We start from the raw sequence: 15871 nt of genomic DNA on the forward strand, positions 1-15871 counted from the left end.
CGCGCCGTCTCGCCTGCGAGACGACGACGCTCTCCTCGGCTTTGCTGCTCTGCGAAATATTCCCTTGTGTAACGCGACGCCCACCCCCGGGGTTTACCCGGCTCTGTCTGTACAAGAGAACTTCGCTCACAGTCATATTTACGAGGTGCGTGAGAAAAGTAATGAGAAAGATTTTTTTATCTCATAAAGATTTTTTTTTCAACAACAATATCGTCTCCTTCAAAGTAGTTGCTTTCGGCGTACGTCCCAGTCTTGGTAACAGCTGGTAGGGCCTTTAATATGTCAGTCACATTCTTTTGAATTTTCTCCGTAGTCGTTGAAGGAATTTTTCAATTCCGGGAAAAGGAAATGGCACGAAGACTGAGATCAGGTGAATAGGGGAGCTGTGGAGCAACAGGAATACCTTTTGAGGTCAAACGTTCCGTGATGGAAGTTGCTGTTTGACATGGGGCATTATCATGACGCAGCATCCACTTGTTTTCAATATCCCCTCTCACGCAGTTCACCATTTTAGTCAGCCTTTCAAGGATTTCTTTGTAAAACACTTTGTTCACACTTTGTCCCGGAGTAACAAATATCCTTGATGTACCATAACCCTTCTGTCAAAAAAGCAAATCAGCACTGTTTTGATCTTAGGTTTGCTCATTCGAATTTTCTTTGGTCGAGGAGATGTCTCAGTGTGCCACTCATCACTTTGCCATTTTGTCTCAGGATAGGACTCAAAAACCCAGGATTTACCACCTGCTATCAGGTGATACGCTCCTGTGACGGTTCACCCCTTATAAGCGAAATCTGTTGCATTACAACTGGTAGTCGCAGAAAACACTCAACATCACATTCCACAATGATTAATGGGTCTTCGCCTCTTTCGGTGCTGCTGAATCCACATGTTGGCACTACTTGCTTTGCTCATCTGTCTCAGAACGATGGTGATAAACCCTGCACTCGAGGATAGTGAAGAAGCAACTAAAGATGCCGTGTGGATTGTCCTAAGACAACTGCAGCAGTTCCACTGTTGCTTCGTTTCGTCTGATTTCTTGAATTGGTGTGAGCAATCGCAGAACCCAGCAAGTGGCGACCTTTGTAATGTTGAGAATGTTGTGTAAGATGCTGAAAACGTATCCGTAACTCATTTTCACTTCTTCCACTGTTGCCTCGATCGTGATGTGTCGGTATTCGAACACCAGGGTCTATATTTCTCTTCTGATTCCCGATTCTTCGTAGAGAGATGGTTGCACTTGGTTCTTCGTCGTTTAGATTTATTGACCATACTTGATGCGCCTCCATCGCCGATCCTGTATGTCATTTACGGTGCATTGTTGCACTAACTCAGCTTGAACTGTTGCAGTGTTCTCCCATTTGAAATACAATTTTCCACTCAGTTGCGGTTGTTGTTTAGTTTCTTTCCATAGCATTTTACAGCTTCATCCTGCGGCACGTAGGCACAGTTATCGAGAATGAAACGCACCGCAAATAAAGTAAACAACAAACACAGTTGAGTGAAAAATTAGTATGAAAGTAGCCTCTGTGCTCCCAAACATAGCAGTTTTAGACCCATAGCGCTGTGGTAAATCTGTTATAGAAGTATGGAACATGTTCTCTGTTCACGTGCTACCAAGATTTGGACAACGAAAATCACCTCTGTAAAAGTCAACTACATTATGTGAACAGAGACTTCCCGTAACTCAACTCACTCTGTTTGGCCATGAGATCCACAGCGGCGTGGACATCGGTGCCGAGGTTGATGCCGTATGTTTAGTCTTCAGAAAGGTATTTCATTTCGTCTTTTAGTGAACAACTTACGAGCCTTACCAAGTATCGGACTGGATTTGTGACTGAATTTAGGACTTCCTTGAGACAGAACTCAGCACGTCACTTTTGAAGGAATGAAATGGACAGATGTAAATATTTTTTAGAACTACCGAAGGAAGTGTGAACGCAGTAATAAAAAATGTTATGTAAGCCACTTCTTCCGCTATTAAAATTTTCTTAAAATTCTTCCAGTGGATCTCGGTTTGCCATCTGTTTCTACTGCAGTTTGTTTTATACCGTCGTTTCTCTTTAGGTCGCTTCTGATGGTTAGTGTTTACAGTGTGTTTTAAGGAACTAGTGGATAACGTCGGTATCTATACGAGGCTGTTCGCAGATGATGCACCGTCTATAACCAGGCAGTAACGGCAGAAAAGTGTAGAGGAAGGCGTGCAGAGGGTCGATGATTCGTGCTGGGACAGCCTGTTGACTCAGCAAGTAAACAAATATAACATACTGCGTACAAATAGGCGACTAAATCCACTACTGTACGATTAGACTATTGGCGTCAAACGGCTGGAGTCAATAAATACCGTAATATACCAAGGAGTAACCATCCGGAGCGACCTAATCTGAAGTGACCACGTCGAACAAACTGTAGGATCAACGGATGTCAGACTGAGATTCACTGGAAGGTTTTAAGGAAATGTGATTCACTGAAGAAAGAGGTGGCTTACAGAACGCTTGCTACACCGCTTCTATGGTGTTGCTCATAAATCAGAAGCTCTTACTGGGTTGAATTAATGAAAGACAAGACTCAACAAAGAGCGGCGTGTTTAGGTGGCACGAGAACATTACGGAGGTGCCCACCAAATACTAGTGACAGTGTGAAAGTATCAGGTAAAATAATTACTTCTTTGAGAAACTATTACAAGCAGAAGATCAAGAAATTAGAGCTAATATCATAGCACACCCACGATCACTCTTCCCACGCGCCATTTGCGAATGGGAAAGGGGGGAATGATAGTGGAACCAGAATTACCCTTCTCCACGCACCGTAAGGTCGCTCGAGAAGTTGAGATGTAGATGTTACAGCTCACGTCTAGATTATTCAACCTAATGGGAGTAGCCAAAAACGTTTACTCGATGAATGCATTGGACCTCGATACATCACCGAAGTTAAGCAACGTCGGCCGTGGACAGTACATGGATACGTGAGCGCCTGAGTACTACTCGCGCTATTGGCTGCTTTTAGTTTGCATTACGGCAAAGGAGAAGAGGGAGTCCTTGATGACCAGCATTTGCGCCAGTGTCGTGGATTAAATTCCATATCTCTACGCAGTTTCTTAAGAAGTGAGGGTATGTGACACTGTTGGTGGTGATCCGTCCGTCGGATGGACACTTTGTGATCGTCGACCCTCGTCAAGAAGAGTAGGCTATGTGCCGGCACAGGGTTTCAACCTCTCCCTTGTCTCATCATCATCATAATCTCCTGAATCAGATTTTCACTGTTCAGCGGAGTGTGCGCTGACATGAATCTTCCTGGCAAATTAAGACTCTGTGCCGGACCGAGACTCGAACTCGGGACCTTTGCCTTTCGCGGCCAAGTGCTCTACCATCTGAGCTACCCAAGCACGACTCACGCCCCGAGTTCGGTCCATCACACTGTTTTAATCTGCCAGGAAGTTTCATCATCATCATACAATACAAGGGTGACCCCACACTACACACCTTACAGCCCCCTACAATTATCAGATACTTAAACACACGACACTCTTTGCGAAGGAAAGGTGCCACAGTACGCGAAGGATACAAAAGCCTTTCATGTTACGTGTATCAGCCAGTCCTTCGGGGTATTCCTCCCGACAGTCCCATACGACGTTACTTATTTTATGGAAATAACAAACTGATGGTAATGTTTTTAGCCCTTGAAAGTGAAATTACAGCGGTCTGCAGAAACTCTTGATGGGTGTACGTCCGGGAACTTATTGCCGCGCAATTTGTTGACAGGATCACCCGAGCTTGCGCGGCACGCCGCTAGCGATGCTGGCGGCGCAGTGCAACAAGCTGTCCAGCAAGTCGCCGCCCCCGCTGGCCGACGCCGCCGTCGGCAAAGGCTTCCACCCCTGGAAGAAGTCGCCGCAGCAGGGCGGCGCCGCCACCACCGGCGCCAGTGGCGCGCCGGGCGGCGGCAGCGGCAACAACAACAACAATAACAACAACAACGGCGCCGGCGTGGGCGGCGCGGGCGGCGTGGCGCGTTCCATGGCCGTCAGCTCGAGCGCCAGCTACGCGGGTCGACCCGTCATGACGACGGCTGGCTGCGCCGTCGGCGTCGGCGTCTCGTCGGCTGGCGGATACGGCGCGCCCGTCTCCTCTGGCGGAGACCTCTACTTCCCCGGGCAGCCCATGACCACGTCGCCAGAAGCTGGCGGCGGAGCCGGGGGCGGAGGCACGCCTGGTGGCGGCGGCGGGGGCGGAGGCGCCGCCGTCGCTGCGCATCAGGCAGCTCTTCTGGGGAAGGTTCGTAAACATCGTTGGTTCTCACCCTGGGGATAGTTACCCCCTCAAAAACAAAATGAATTTTTTTTTTTGTGAGTGGGATATTAAATAAAATGGTTGCATTATGTTTCAGTCACGAAACTAAATTCTTGTTAAAAGATCACTATTATTATCAGTATTTCCTAAGAATATAGTACTGATTAAATGAGTTACAAATATTTTTTTCCATTTACTAGCTTTAAAGCGTGACACAATATTGTGGAAGTTATAGATCTTGAAAAGAAAATATGGAGAGCTTCCTTACACTATCCACCCTGTACACACATACTTTGTACTTAGTAACATGCATATTGACACTAAAATCAAGATATGCATATATCTCATATGCTTAAATGTCTCATTAAAATGTCTTCCTCGAGTTTTAGGCAATTTCTGCAACAGAGCAGGGTGTGAGTGAAGCAAGTGTTCGCTAGGTAGAGGAGTGGTGCAGATGATGCATTTTTTTGACAACTGTCCAACCTCAATGTGGACATCTTTTTTTGGAGGTCGGGTCGTAGGTGGCACTGCGCCCTCTTCTCCTCCCCCACCCCCCTTCTCTCACCCACACTCTCACTCCGGCTACCAAAAGAAAGACATAAAAGGACACGAAGTTAAATGGAATGCAAGAGCGGAAAAGAATCAGAAATTATGACATGCATCGATTAACGTCACAAATGTCCACACCATATACGTGGCCAACAGATGTGCGCCTTTGAATGCCCGCTTAATGTGTTTCGGTCAGGCAGCCAATACCTCACAGGCTGTGACACGACATAAGGCGATCCCTGGACTTCCGGCAGCGCGAAATCTCCATAGAAACCAAACACTGAGTTTCGCGGGAAAAATGGGCCTTGAAGAGAAACTAATTATCTTACTCAGCGAAATAGCAAAATCAAAGTTCTTTGCTTGTTTCCTGAAAAAGACGCTGCAGGGTCTCAGAGGGCATATGTCAGTTAGGGACAAGAGACAGAATGGTCTTCCAATATCTAGAAAAAAAGTTATCTGTTTCAGTATTTAATTAAAGTTTACATTGGGCCGTGTGCAGCATTTATCATGTGTAACGGCCTAGGGAGGAAAACTGTTTCAAGTACTGATACACCAGAAAAATAATTTCAGTACTATGTTTCGCTCCCTTTCCTGTTATCAACTTACATCACAAGAAAAACTTCTGTTCTTGCAGGAAATTACGAGCCATATAGTAGCGTGCGACATGTCATGGCGCTCCTGATAAAGGTTTCGGATAACCATCGTTTTACGGGCACTACTACCCCAGTTGATAAATCAAAATACAGAACAGGGAAAGTGCTTCTGTTAACGCGCGTTTTGCCACCAACCCAGCATGCATAATACATTGAAATGTACAAGCGTAACTATTAAAGTGAAATCGCATATTTAATTTTTTTCCGCACACCGATGTGTGAAATATAACATCACGCAAGCATAACAGTGTTCATTATGTTGCAGATCGATAATGCCCTAGCAGGCGAAATTTGCTAATTCATGATTTATGAAATAAAGTGTCTACTTCAAAATAAAAGGAAAGATAATGCAGCAAAATGGCTGTCGTTAAGAAAAAGTCATCCTATGCTCAGGCAAGGTCCACCTTCATAGCAAAATCATTGTTTCTGTGGCAGGAAGTATTTAATTTTTATAAAGATTTAAGAGTTCATCATTATCAAGAAACAATACTTTAAGTCAGGACGTCAGAAACTCACAAACAGAATGAAGACAATTCTTTACTTTAGAAAGAATATGCACTTTCATTTGATACACATTTTTCCTTTGAGAAACAAGGGTTTATTTTTGGAATACTCAACGGTGGAGTTACTAATCCTAGAGAACTGGAATTTAGGGCGAGAAAGGAAATTTAATGTATGTTTCATGTAACCAAGGAGATTTCTTTTTTATGAACAAGCCACTGAGGGCCAACTGACTTCATGAACTTGCTTTTTTCCTTCATTCACGCAAATTTCAATTAAATAAAAAGCATACTTTCTAAGGACGCAATAATATGATTTTTGTAAACGCGTAATATTATAACGTTACGCGCAAAACTTTTAGTTGCGAATGTGAAAGCACTTATGTCACAGAATTCACTACATTAGAAAGAAGAACGGTCTTACGTTACAATTCCTTTCAACTTTGGAAAACGAAGTTTTCTTTTAAAAATATCAATGGTAGAGAAAGCCACTCCAAGAAGAGAACAAGTCGAGTGAAAACAAGGAATGAAGGGGAGAAAGGAATCCTCTTTTCAAAGTAAGTAGTGGTCATGGCGTCTGACTGCCACGAGGGGACCAGGGTTCTCAAAAATTAACGGCTCGGAATTGCCGACAGCTGATCCCTCCCGTCTCCTTCGTCCCCCCCCCCCCCCCGCCCCACCTACCCCACCACCAACCCTCTGCAATGCATCCGAATGACGTCATTAACAGAACGTGACACGGCGGCTGGTCGGTAATATATGGTCCATCAGAGCCAGGGAGCTGATGTGGTGTATTTATTAGTGCCCACCAATCTACAGTTGGACGTGTGTCCCCCGGCTTGTTAATTCGATAGAAACCAGTAAACGCCGCCCCCCCTCTCCCCGGTCACTAGTTGTTTAAAGAATCGAACTCTCAGGTATAAAACATCTGTTTTACATATCTTAATGTGTTCAATGTGTACGAATTAATGTCGTCTGAACCATGTGTCGTACAATAACATAAATTTGCTGGTACATTCAGTAGTATATGCAAAATGTACTGCGAATACATTTAGTAGGAAATATGTAACAAATTAAGACGTTATGCCTAACGCTGAAGTTTTATTGCACGAATAGCCAAAACGTAGTGAGCGATTAACTTTTTCCCTTTCATTATTTTGTCAAGGTGTCAGCGAGAAAAAGTTTCGAAAATTTTTTACATTACGTGTAAAGATAGCAGAAATTCGCTATGTTTATCAAAACTAGACATGATTGTCTTAATGAGATTTCTGCGATCGTTCTTTAAATAAAAATTTGGCATTTCAGTCTTTGATCGCTATTTTTTATATGTTATGACAACGAACCGATAGTTCTGTACTGACAAGTTACTCTGTAACTGCAATATATGATCTGAAGATGGGCAGCTAGCCTGAAACAGGTCGTTGAAAATAAAAAACAGCGATCGAAGACTGAAATGCCATATTTGTTTTTAATTCTCTGGGTGTTAGCTTTCTCAAATAGTAGACGAATGTAGTGTGGGAAATTTGTGCAGCATGAATTACGATTCCGCAAGACATATACGCAGCCTCTAATTGTAACACTTGACTTATTGTGTTAAACCTTCACCGAAAGATTATACATCATAATGAGTAGATTATGAAGGATCTTAAATTTTTAAATTTGGTCAACAATCGTATACTATGTTGAAAATCAAGTTTTTATTGACCCTGGAAGTCATTAGATAGGGAACTTCCAACTGGCCTTACTGATCGTTCCAGCCGTTTAGTAATCCAGTATGTCCCAGACATGTTGTGGCATACTTCGAGAAATAATAGAAATGGCTCATGGTAATGAAGATACACAGGGTGTCCCAGAGATGTTATGGCGAACTTTGAGGGGTCGTGGAGGGTGTCTTGAGGAGCTGGATAGTGGCCCGTTCCAGAGGCGTCATCCAACAGTGCTACAGAGTGTCGAAGTTAGCAGCGCCTGTCAAAAAGCCACCCCTTCGTCAGAAAGCATTGCTTTGTACGCCGATGGAGCGTTGATGGAGTGTCTCGCAACGTCGTTTGTTATTCAGTGATCGCGAGTGATTGCCACGATCGCTTGCGAGGAGGACGGGGATAGCTGCTGCGTATGCGGCCCGTGAGTCGTACGAATGCGATGCCCTGATGCCTTGGTCCATGGCACTTGCAGACACAGGATTCCAACTGCAGTTTATATTGCTTCTGTATACCAGAAGGTATCGGTTGGTACAACATATTCTGAGGCATCAAGGTGTCACCAATTTAGTATTGGAGGGCAGTGTATATTGTAAAAATCGTAGAGGAGGACTCAAAGAAGAATACCCTCAACAGATTAAGAGGGGTGTGGGTTGCAGGAGATACTGGGAGATGAAGAAGCTTGCACAGAATAGAGTAGCATCGAGAACTTCATCAAAGCTGTCTTTGGACTGAAAACAACAGCAAACGGAAATAATTGGAGATTTTAGAGGGTTCCAAGTGAAAAATTAACTGCGAGTGCGAACCCGTGTCCGAAACCGTCATCCAACGAGGCAACAGAGCATCGTTTACATATAAGACAACACAGAAGCTTCAGCTAGCTCGTCCCTCACCACTGGCTTTCGTGGCAATCAGTCGAGATCACTGAATAGCAAACAACACTGCGAGACTCTCCGCCTATGGTCAGTCAACGTACACGGTCACGTTTGCTGCCCAAGGGGTTGCCTAGCGGCAGGCGCCGGTGCCTATAACTTCGACGCTCTGTAGGATCGTCGGATGACGTTTCTGGAACGGGATACTATCCTCGATTTGTTCCTCAAGACACCCACTATAAGATTGTCGTAACATTTCTGGGACACCCTGTGTAGTCAGATACAGAGGGGGCTGTTGACGCTGTACGACGTGCGCGGTTTCCATAGTGTGTCTTTGCCGGTGCAGGTGGACGTGTACCCGCGACACCCCTACGAGTCGTGGCCGTTCAACGCGATGCCGGGCGCGGCGGCGGCGCACCCGGGAGCGCTGAAGGCGGCGGGCGACGCGTGGTGGGACGTGCACTCCGCGGCGGCAGCGGGCGGCTGCGGCTGGCTCGACATGAGCGGCGCCACGGCGCACGCGCAGATGGCCGCCGCCAACTACGCCGCCGCCGCCGCCACGTCAGCCGCCGCCGCCTCCGTCGCCGACTACTCCACGCTCAGCCACACGCTCGCCGCCAGCAACCACCTGCTCTCCGCCGCCGGCGGACACAACCTGCTGCAGGTACGATCGTCTCGTCTAACGGCAACTCGAGCCAGCTTTCGATCTTACCGGAGCTCGTTCAGGATTGTCAAAGAAGCATCGATTTATATATGAAGATGACATGTTCGAAAGAACAGATACCATCTTCATATATACAAGCACTCCGTCTTCAGGCCACGAGTGGCCTACCGGGACCATCCGACCGCCGTGTCATCCTCGGTGGAGGATGCGGATAGGAGGGGCGTGGGGTCAGCACACCGCTCTCCCGGTCATAAGATGGTATCCTTGACCGAAGCCGCTACTATTCGGTCGAGTAGCTCCTTAATTGGAATCACGAGGCTGAGTGCACCCCGAAAAATGGCAACAGCCCATGGCGGCCTGGATGGTCACCCATCCAAGTGCCGACCACGCCCGGTAGCGCTTGATTTCGGCGATCTCACGGGAACCGGTGTAACCACTGCGGCAAGGCCGTTGCCATATATATATATATATATATATATATATATATATATATATATATATATATATATATATATATATATAATGCTCACCCGGCCATTTGACCATCTTCTTCTGTGCGGATGCACACAGAGTGCCCGAGCCCTTACGGGAATCGTCCAAAGGCCGCGAGTAATGAGTATAATGGGCAGGACCACTATGAATATAGTGCAGGACAATGAGTTGGGGCCGGCCGGAGTGGCCGAGCGGTTCTAGGTGCTTCCTGCCTTGGGCATGGCTGTGTGTGATGTCCTTAGGTTAGTTAGGTTTAAGTAGTTCTAAGTTTCAGGTGACTGATGCCCTCAGCTGTGAAGTCCCATGGTGTTCAGAGCCATTTGAACCATTTTTTGCGACATACAAGGTGAGAATGTGGGTCTCACGGGAGGCGTGCCGGAGATAAGTCCCTGCAGTCGCACTGTCCTCTGTGTCCTTGGTGGCTCAGATGGATAGAGCGTCTGTCATGTAAGCAGGAGATCCCGGGTTCGAGTCCCGATCGCGGTACACACTTTCGATAGTCCCCGTTGAAGTATATCAAGGCCTGTATGCATCTAAGCGTAGTGATTTCATTGTAATTTCAAACATCGATTTATCGTGAATACCAATATTTCGTAGAAAATTAAACTGTCGTCGTATTGACAATATCGATGCCTGCACCCGTTATAATGAGTGTTTTGGTCTTCCGTCAATGTTCTTCCGGGCTTCTTAGTTCTTCTTTCGACTTGAATGCTTTTCAATCTTTGTACTGTCTTTCGAGATATGGCCGTTTCTAACAAGAGGGTTTCTGGGGTGTAGGCGCTTCTGGGCCTTTCCGAGTTTCTATAATCCACGTAGTCATGGTCTTCTTGTTACGGAAGTAGACAAATATATTTCTGAAAATATAAGTAATTGGACAGATAAAAAAATTTACGCACTAAGCGACACCAGGAGAACACACAAATAAAAGGTGTTACAGTGAGCAAGCTTTCGGAGCCAGTGGCTCCTTCCACTGCCAGAAGAGCTGAAGGGGAAAGAAACAGGATGAAGGAAAAGAATTGCTGAGATTTAGAAAAAGGGGTAGAGTTCGGAAATGTCGCCATTAACCCCGGGTCAGTGGAGACTTAGTGGACGGAATGAGTGGGAAAGTCTGTTGGGGACTGAACCGGACGCGATTTGAAAACCTGAGAGCTTAAAGAGGGAGGATGCGTAATATGCAAGACAAATTCTCGCTTATTAACTCGTACACGATGTTTTAGCTGTGATTTCTGTCTTGCATGTTACCCTATCTACCTTTAAGCTCTCAGGTTTTCAAATCTCGTCCGATGCAGTCCTCAACAATCAGTCTTTCTTTCTCATCCCGTACGCACAGGTGATGCTGAGGGAATTAGATTAGGAAATGAGACACTTAAGCTAGTAGATGAGTTTTGCTATTTGAGTAGCAAAATAACTGGTGATGGTCGAAGTAGAGAGAATATAAAATGTAGACTGGCAATGGCAAGGAAAGCATTTCTGAAGAAGAGAAACTTGTTAACATTAAGTATAAATTTAAGTGCCAGGAAGTCTTTTCTGGAGGTATTTGTATGGAGTGTAGCCACGTATGGAAGTGAAACATGGAAGATACACAGTTTAGACAAGAAGAGAATAGAAGCTTTCGAAATGTGGTGATACAGAAGAATGCTGAATATTAGATGGGTAGATCGCGTAACTAATAAGGAAGTAGTGAACAGAATTGGGGAGAAGAGGAATTTCTGGCAGAATTTGACTAGAATAAGGGATCGGTTGATAGGACACGTTCTGAGGCATCAAGAGATTAGTATTGGAGGGCAGCGTGGATGGTAAAAATCGTAGAGGGAGACCAAGACATGAATGCACTAAACGATTCAGAAGGATGTAGGTTACAGTAGTTACTTGGAGATGAAGAAGCTTGCACAGGATAGAGTAGCATGTAGAGATGCATCAAACCAGTCTCTGGACTGAACGCCGCAATAACAACAACAACAACAAGTTTTCTTTTATGAATCTGCTATGACGAATTAGGTGGCCAGTTAATTTAGTTTTTGTTGTCAAGGTCTGTGTAATTGCTCTTAGTTCAGGATGTTTTTGTGGTTTTCCTCGGTATTCACTTTTCTATTGCTTGTAATTATTTTATTTTCTAGTTTGCCTGGAGTCCACTCTGCGCAACTAAAACTCAAAATGCTGCAAATAAAAGTCTCGATGAATTTATATCTTGTTTCTGTATTATGGTAGTTAGTTGTTAATAAATTACTCTTATTTCTGAAGGCCTGTTTAGTTATTTCATTGCTTCTTTTAAGAGACATTTGTTGTCATCTGTTGTTGCACATCCCAAGTATCAGAATTCATTAACTTGCATCAGTATTCATTCATTTGCATCAGTACTTTATTTCCTATCTTAATGAAAGTGTGAGTGGAGTCGCATTGGAGGCTATTGACTATTCCAGCAAACATGCGTAGAGCTTTAGTTAAGCTGGCTAGGTCGCATAAAAAATCGTACAGCAGGTGAAGACTGGCTTTATTGATCACAGAATATGCGTGAAGAGTTTCGGAATTATTTTCGTCCTCACAATTCCAAGTGCAAAGGTAGCGCAAGGACAAGAGAGATATCAGCTGTACTACCTTCGCACTTGGATTACTGACGATGGAAGTAAATCCGAAACACCTCATAGATACTTTGTGATCAATAAAGTCATACTTCAACTGCTATATAACTTCTTACGCGGCATTGCCAGCTTAACTACACGTCTATGCATATTTCCTATCTTAATGCTTACAGTAGTCTGCCCGGTTTATTTATAACCGCTATTTTGGTCTTGTTTGTAGTCTTTTTGATATACGAATCTAAAATATCGATATTTTACTTGAGACATATCGTCAGCTTCGGCTCCTTATGACGTCGATATAGATATCGATGCTCGCCTCGAGGCACGACGACAGAGTGCGGTGTTGACGGTGTGTGGTTTTGCTCGTGCCGGCAGGACACGTACAAGTCGATGCTGCCGGGCGCGGCGCAGGGCGCCTTCGGGCTGCACGCACACCACGCGCACGCGCACGCGCACGCGCCGTCGCCGTCGCCGGTGTCTGCCGCGGCGTCGCTGCCGCCGCAGGTGCCGTCGCCGCGCTCGCAGCGCCGCTACACGGGCCGCGCCACCTGCGACTGCCCCAACTGCCAGGAGGCGGAGCGCCTCGGGCCCGCAGGCGTGCACCTGCGCAAGAAGAACATCCACAGCTGCCACATCCCCGGCTGCGGGAAGGTGCGTACCGACCGGCGGCTAGCGCCCAACTGCCCTCTCCCCCATTTCCCCGGTCCTACAACCCTTGTGCGAAATCAGCTCCTTTCTTTCTTGTATCTGGTCTGGGAGGGAAGTAGTAACAGAACGTCGCTTCCAGGGCCCTCTGTAGTTCATTCTGTAAGATCCGCGGTCCAGAACATGGCTGCAGCCTGTCAGGAGTCGAAATCAGCTCTCTGCTGAGCACGATCCAGGAGACACAGCAGTAGAATGCAGCTTTGAGCTAGCAAAAGAGGGGTGCTCATATTGCTCTATCTTAAAGATTCGGAACAGAGCTTTAGCCTGTAACTAGTACGAAATCAGCTTATCAGCTTGTTTCACTGTCCGCTCCCGGTAGCTGAGTGGCGCTTGCACGGTAGCTCAGCGTGTTCGGTCAGAGAGCTGCTTGGCCTCTGTAATAAAAAAGTGAGTGAAAGGATCAGCAACGAACTTGAACGGATGTCACGAGACGTCCGCAATGACCAAACACAACAATCAGCAACGAACAAAATGAAAAAAAAGTGCTCAGCGCGACAGAATGTCAATCCTAAGGGCCCGGGTTCGAATCCCGGCTGCGTCAGAGATTTTCTCTGCTAAGGGACTGGGTGTTGTGTTGTCCAAATTACCATTATTTCGTCCCAATCGACGCGCAAGTCGCCGAAGTAGCGTCAAATCGAAAGACTTGCATCCGGCGAACGGTCTACCCGACGGGAGGCCCTAGTCACACGTCATTTATATTTATTTACTTTATCTCGTTTCACTATCGAATTTGGTTCGAGAGAGATTTACTGAAAGAGTGAAGCATCCATTGGGCATGCGGGCTACCCTTACAGTACATTCTGTGAAATTCGCAACCCAGGAAAGTTAACTACTCCATCGTTGTACCTTTTAATCTCCTCTTGATCCCATCCAAAAGACGTTTGATATCTCCGCAGAAATATGTTTTCATTGTTTTCTTCATCTTGGTGAAGAGATCTTGTTAGATCTGTAGCAGACAATGATGAACAGAAAAAAGACATTTCCGTTAATTCCACTTGTTAAAGACATTTATCCAGTCATTTCAGCCACGTATGCAAATTTGATACGTGAAAAACATGAACTTAAGACGCCACAAAATAAAAATAAATATTCAGTAATGTATTGCACGTAACATAAAAAACTTGGATGTTTACGTACCATAAATATTAGTTACAAAACTGAATCATCTGCCGCACAATAGCACGAGGGGCGTTAAATAAATAATGCAAATCATTTCTTTTCTGAAAGCAGATTGGATTTATTCAGAATTCCAATACACCATATTATTCCCCAGTCTTTTGGCTACTTTTCGATACAAGCCCCGATCAACGCGACGGTCTCACGCCACTTTACTGTGATGGACTGTATAGCAGCATGGTACCACTGTACGGGTCGACGTCGGAGCCAATGTCCTGCTGCATCAGTAACTTCTCCATCATCCACTTGCTGCTTCCTGTGGAATGTATCCTTCATTGGGCCAAACAGATGCAAGTCGGAAGGTACGAGATTCGGGGTATAGTGCCGATCTAGAAGGACAGCCTCTTGAAGTCTTGTGAGCCCCTCTCGAGTGGACAGAGCTATGACAGAGTTATGTGAGGCTTTGTTTTGTCACGGAGAACGAAACGTTCGCTTGCATTTTTGTGGCACTTTCCAATGTTGCAGGCGTCACAAGTGTGTGCGGTAGGCCGGCAGCCTGGAGACTGGACGGGTTTGAGCGACGTCGTTGCGATGGTGATAGGCACCTCGCCCAACGACTCATCGTGCTTTTGTTCACTGCCAGGTCTCCGAAGACATTCGGCAAGCGCTTATAAATATATGCGATGCTCTGGTTTTCCAGTCACAGCTCTCCCCTTGGGAAACACCTTAGTTAGCGCAGCCACATACCGGAACTTGATGAAACTACATGGGCTGGAGCGGGAATATTACACGATCTCCCACAACAATGCCACATATTTTCAATCGAAACTGGCCGAGAAAATATATGTTGCATTACTTAATGAACATATTAATAACAGCTGCGTTATGTAGAATTGAGAATAAAGAACCAGACTAAACAGATGTTCAGGTGTCTCAGTAACCATTTACAGCAAGATAATAGTTGCAACGGTTTCTTCTGTAGATAATCGGCCGAGATGGCGTTGCTACTAAGTTATTGGACTTGGGTGTGGGAGAACTGCGGTTCATCCAGATCTAGGCGCATGTCAAGGCAGTTCCCTCAAAATGATCATCCCATATGTCCTGTCCCAGCCTTGTCGATTGCGAGACTAGACTCTAACGACCATGTATTCGATGGAGCGTTAAACCCTCCACACCACTCCTTTAGCTGAAATTATAAAAGTACTGTCCCATGTACAGAGCTTGTAAGCCCACATGATTAATGTTTCTTTGTTACTGTAAAATGTGTTCAGATTTTTAAAAACGAATTAATGATACATAGAAAAAAAATTTCTGCTTATACTATGCTTTGCGCTTGGATTTTATTACTGTTAAATTAACGAGATGTTGATCTCAGCACACCGCCACTTGTGTGGTTGTGCATATGGTGAAATTATGAGAAAGTTAATTGAAAAACAAAAGCAGCCTGCATTCTGATCGGCATGTTTGGAGATACTGTAGTGATGACAACCTCATAAGGAAAAGTCATTCGTAATGAGCATGAAGGTAGTGATAACTGTAGTGTATTGTGCATGTAATAATAATTACGGTAGTTTGCAACCATAGAAGGAGATACCAGAGTGTTAGCCCGAAATAAAGGATACCTTATTACTATGCTGTAGTAATGGATCAGTAACGTTCATAGGTAAAGTCTGTGTACTGCATATGATTTGATGTGACGTAGACTTGCAAGCTGGTTGGTAATATTTAGGAGTATTTCTAAATTCTTTACGTATGTG

At 45.2% G+C, this 15871-nt stretch overlaps 1 protein-coding gene across 1 annotated transcript in view; it reads left to right on the plus strand.

Moving 5' to 3' along the window:
* Window positions 1–15871, plus strand: part of LOC124567134 (transcription factor Sp8-like) — a 47551-nt gene that overhangs the window by 19495 nt on the left and 12185 nt on the right. Inside the window, exons 3-5 of the mRNA XM_047131033.1 lie at window positions 3760–4272; window positions 8905–9222; window positions 12669–12944. Coding sequence (XP_046986989.1) covers window positions 3760–4272; window positions 8905–9222; window positions 12669–12944 — 1107 coding nt within the window. The remainder of the gene's footprint in view (window positions 1–3759; window positions 4273–8904; window positions 9223–12668; window positions 12945–15871) is intronic.

The sequence above is a fragment of the Schistocerca americana genome, chromosome 1 (genome assembly GCF_021461395.2).
Source record: "Schistocerca americana isolate TAMUIC-IGC-003095 chromosome 1, iqSchAmer2.1, whole genome shotgun sequence".
Lineage (NCBI taxonomy): Eukaryota > Metazoa > Arthropoda > Insecta > Orthoptera > Acrididae > Schistocerca > Schistocerca americana.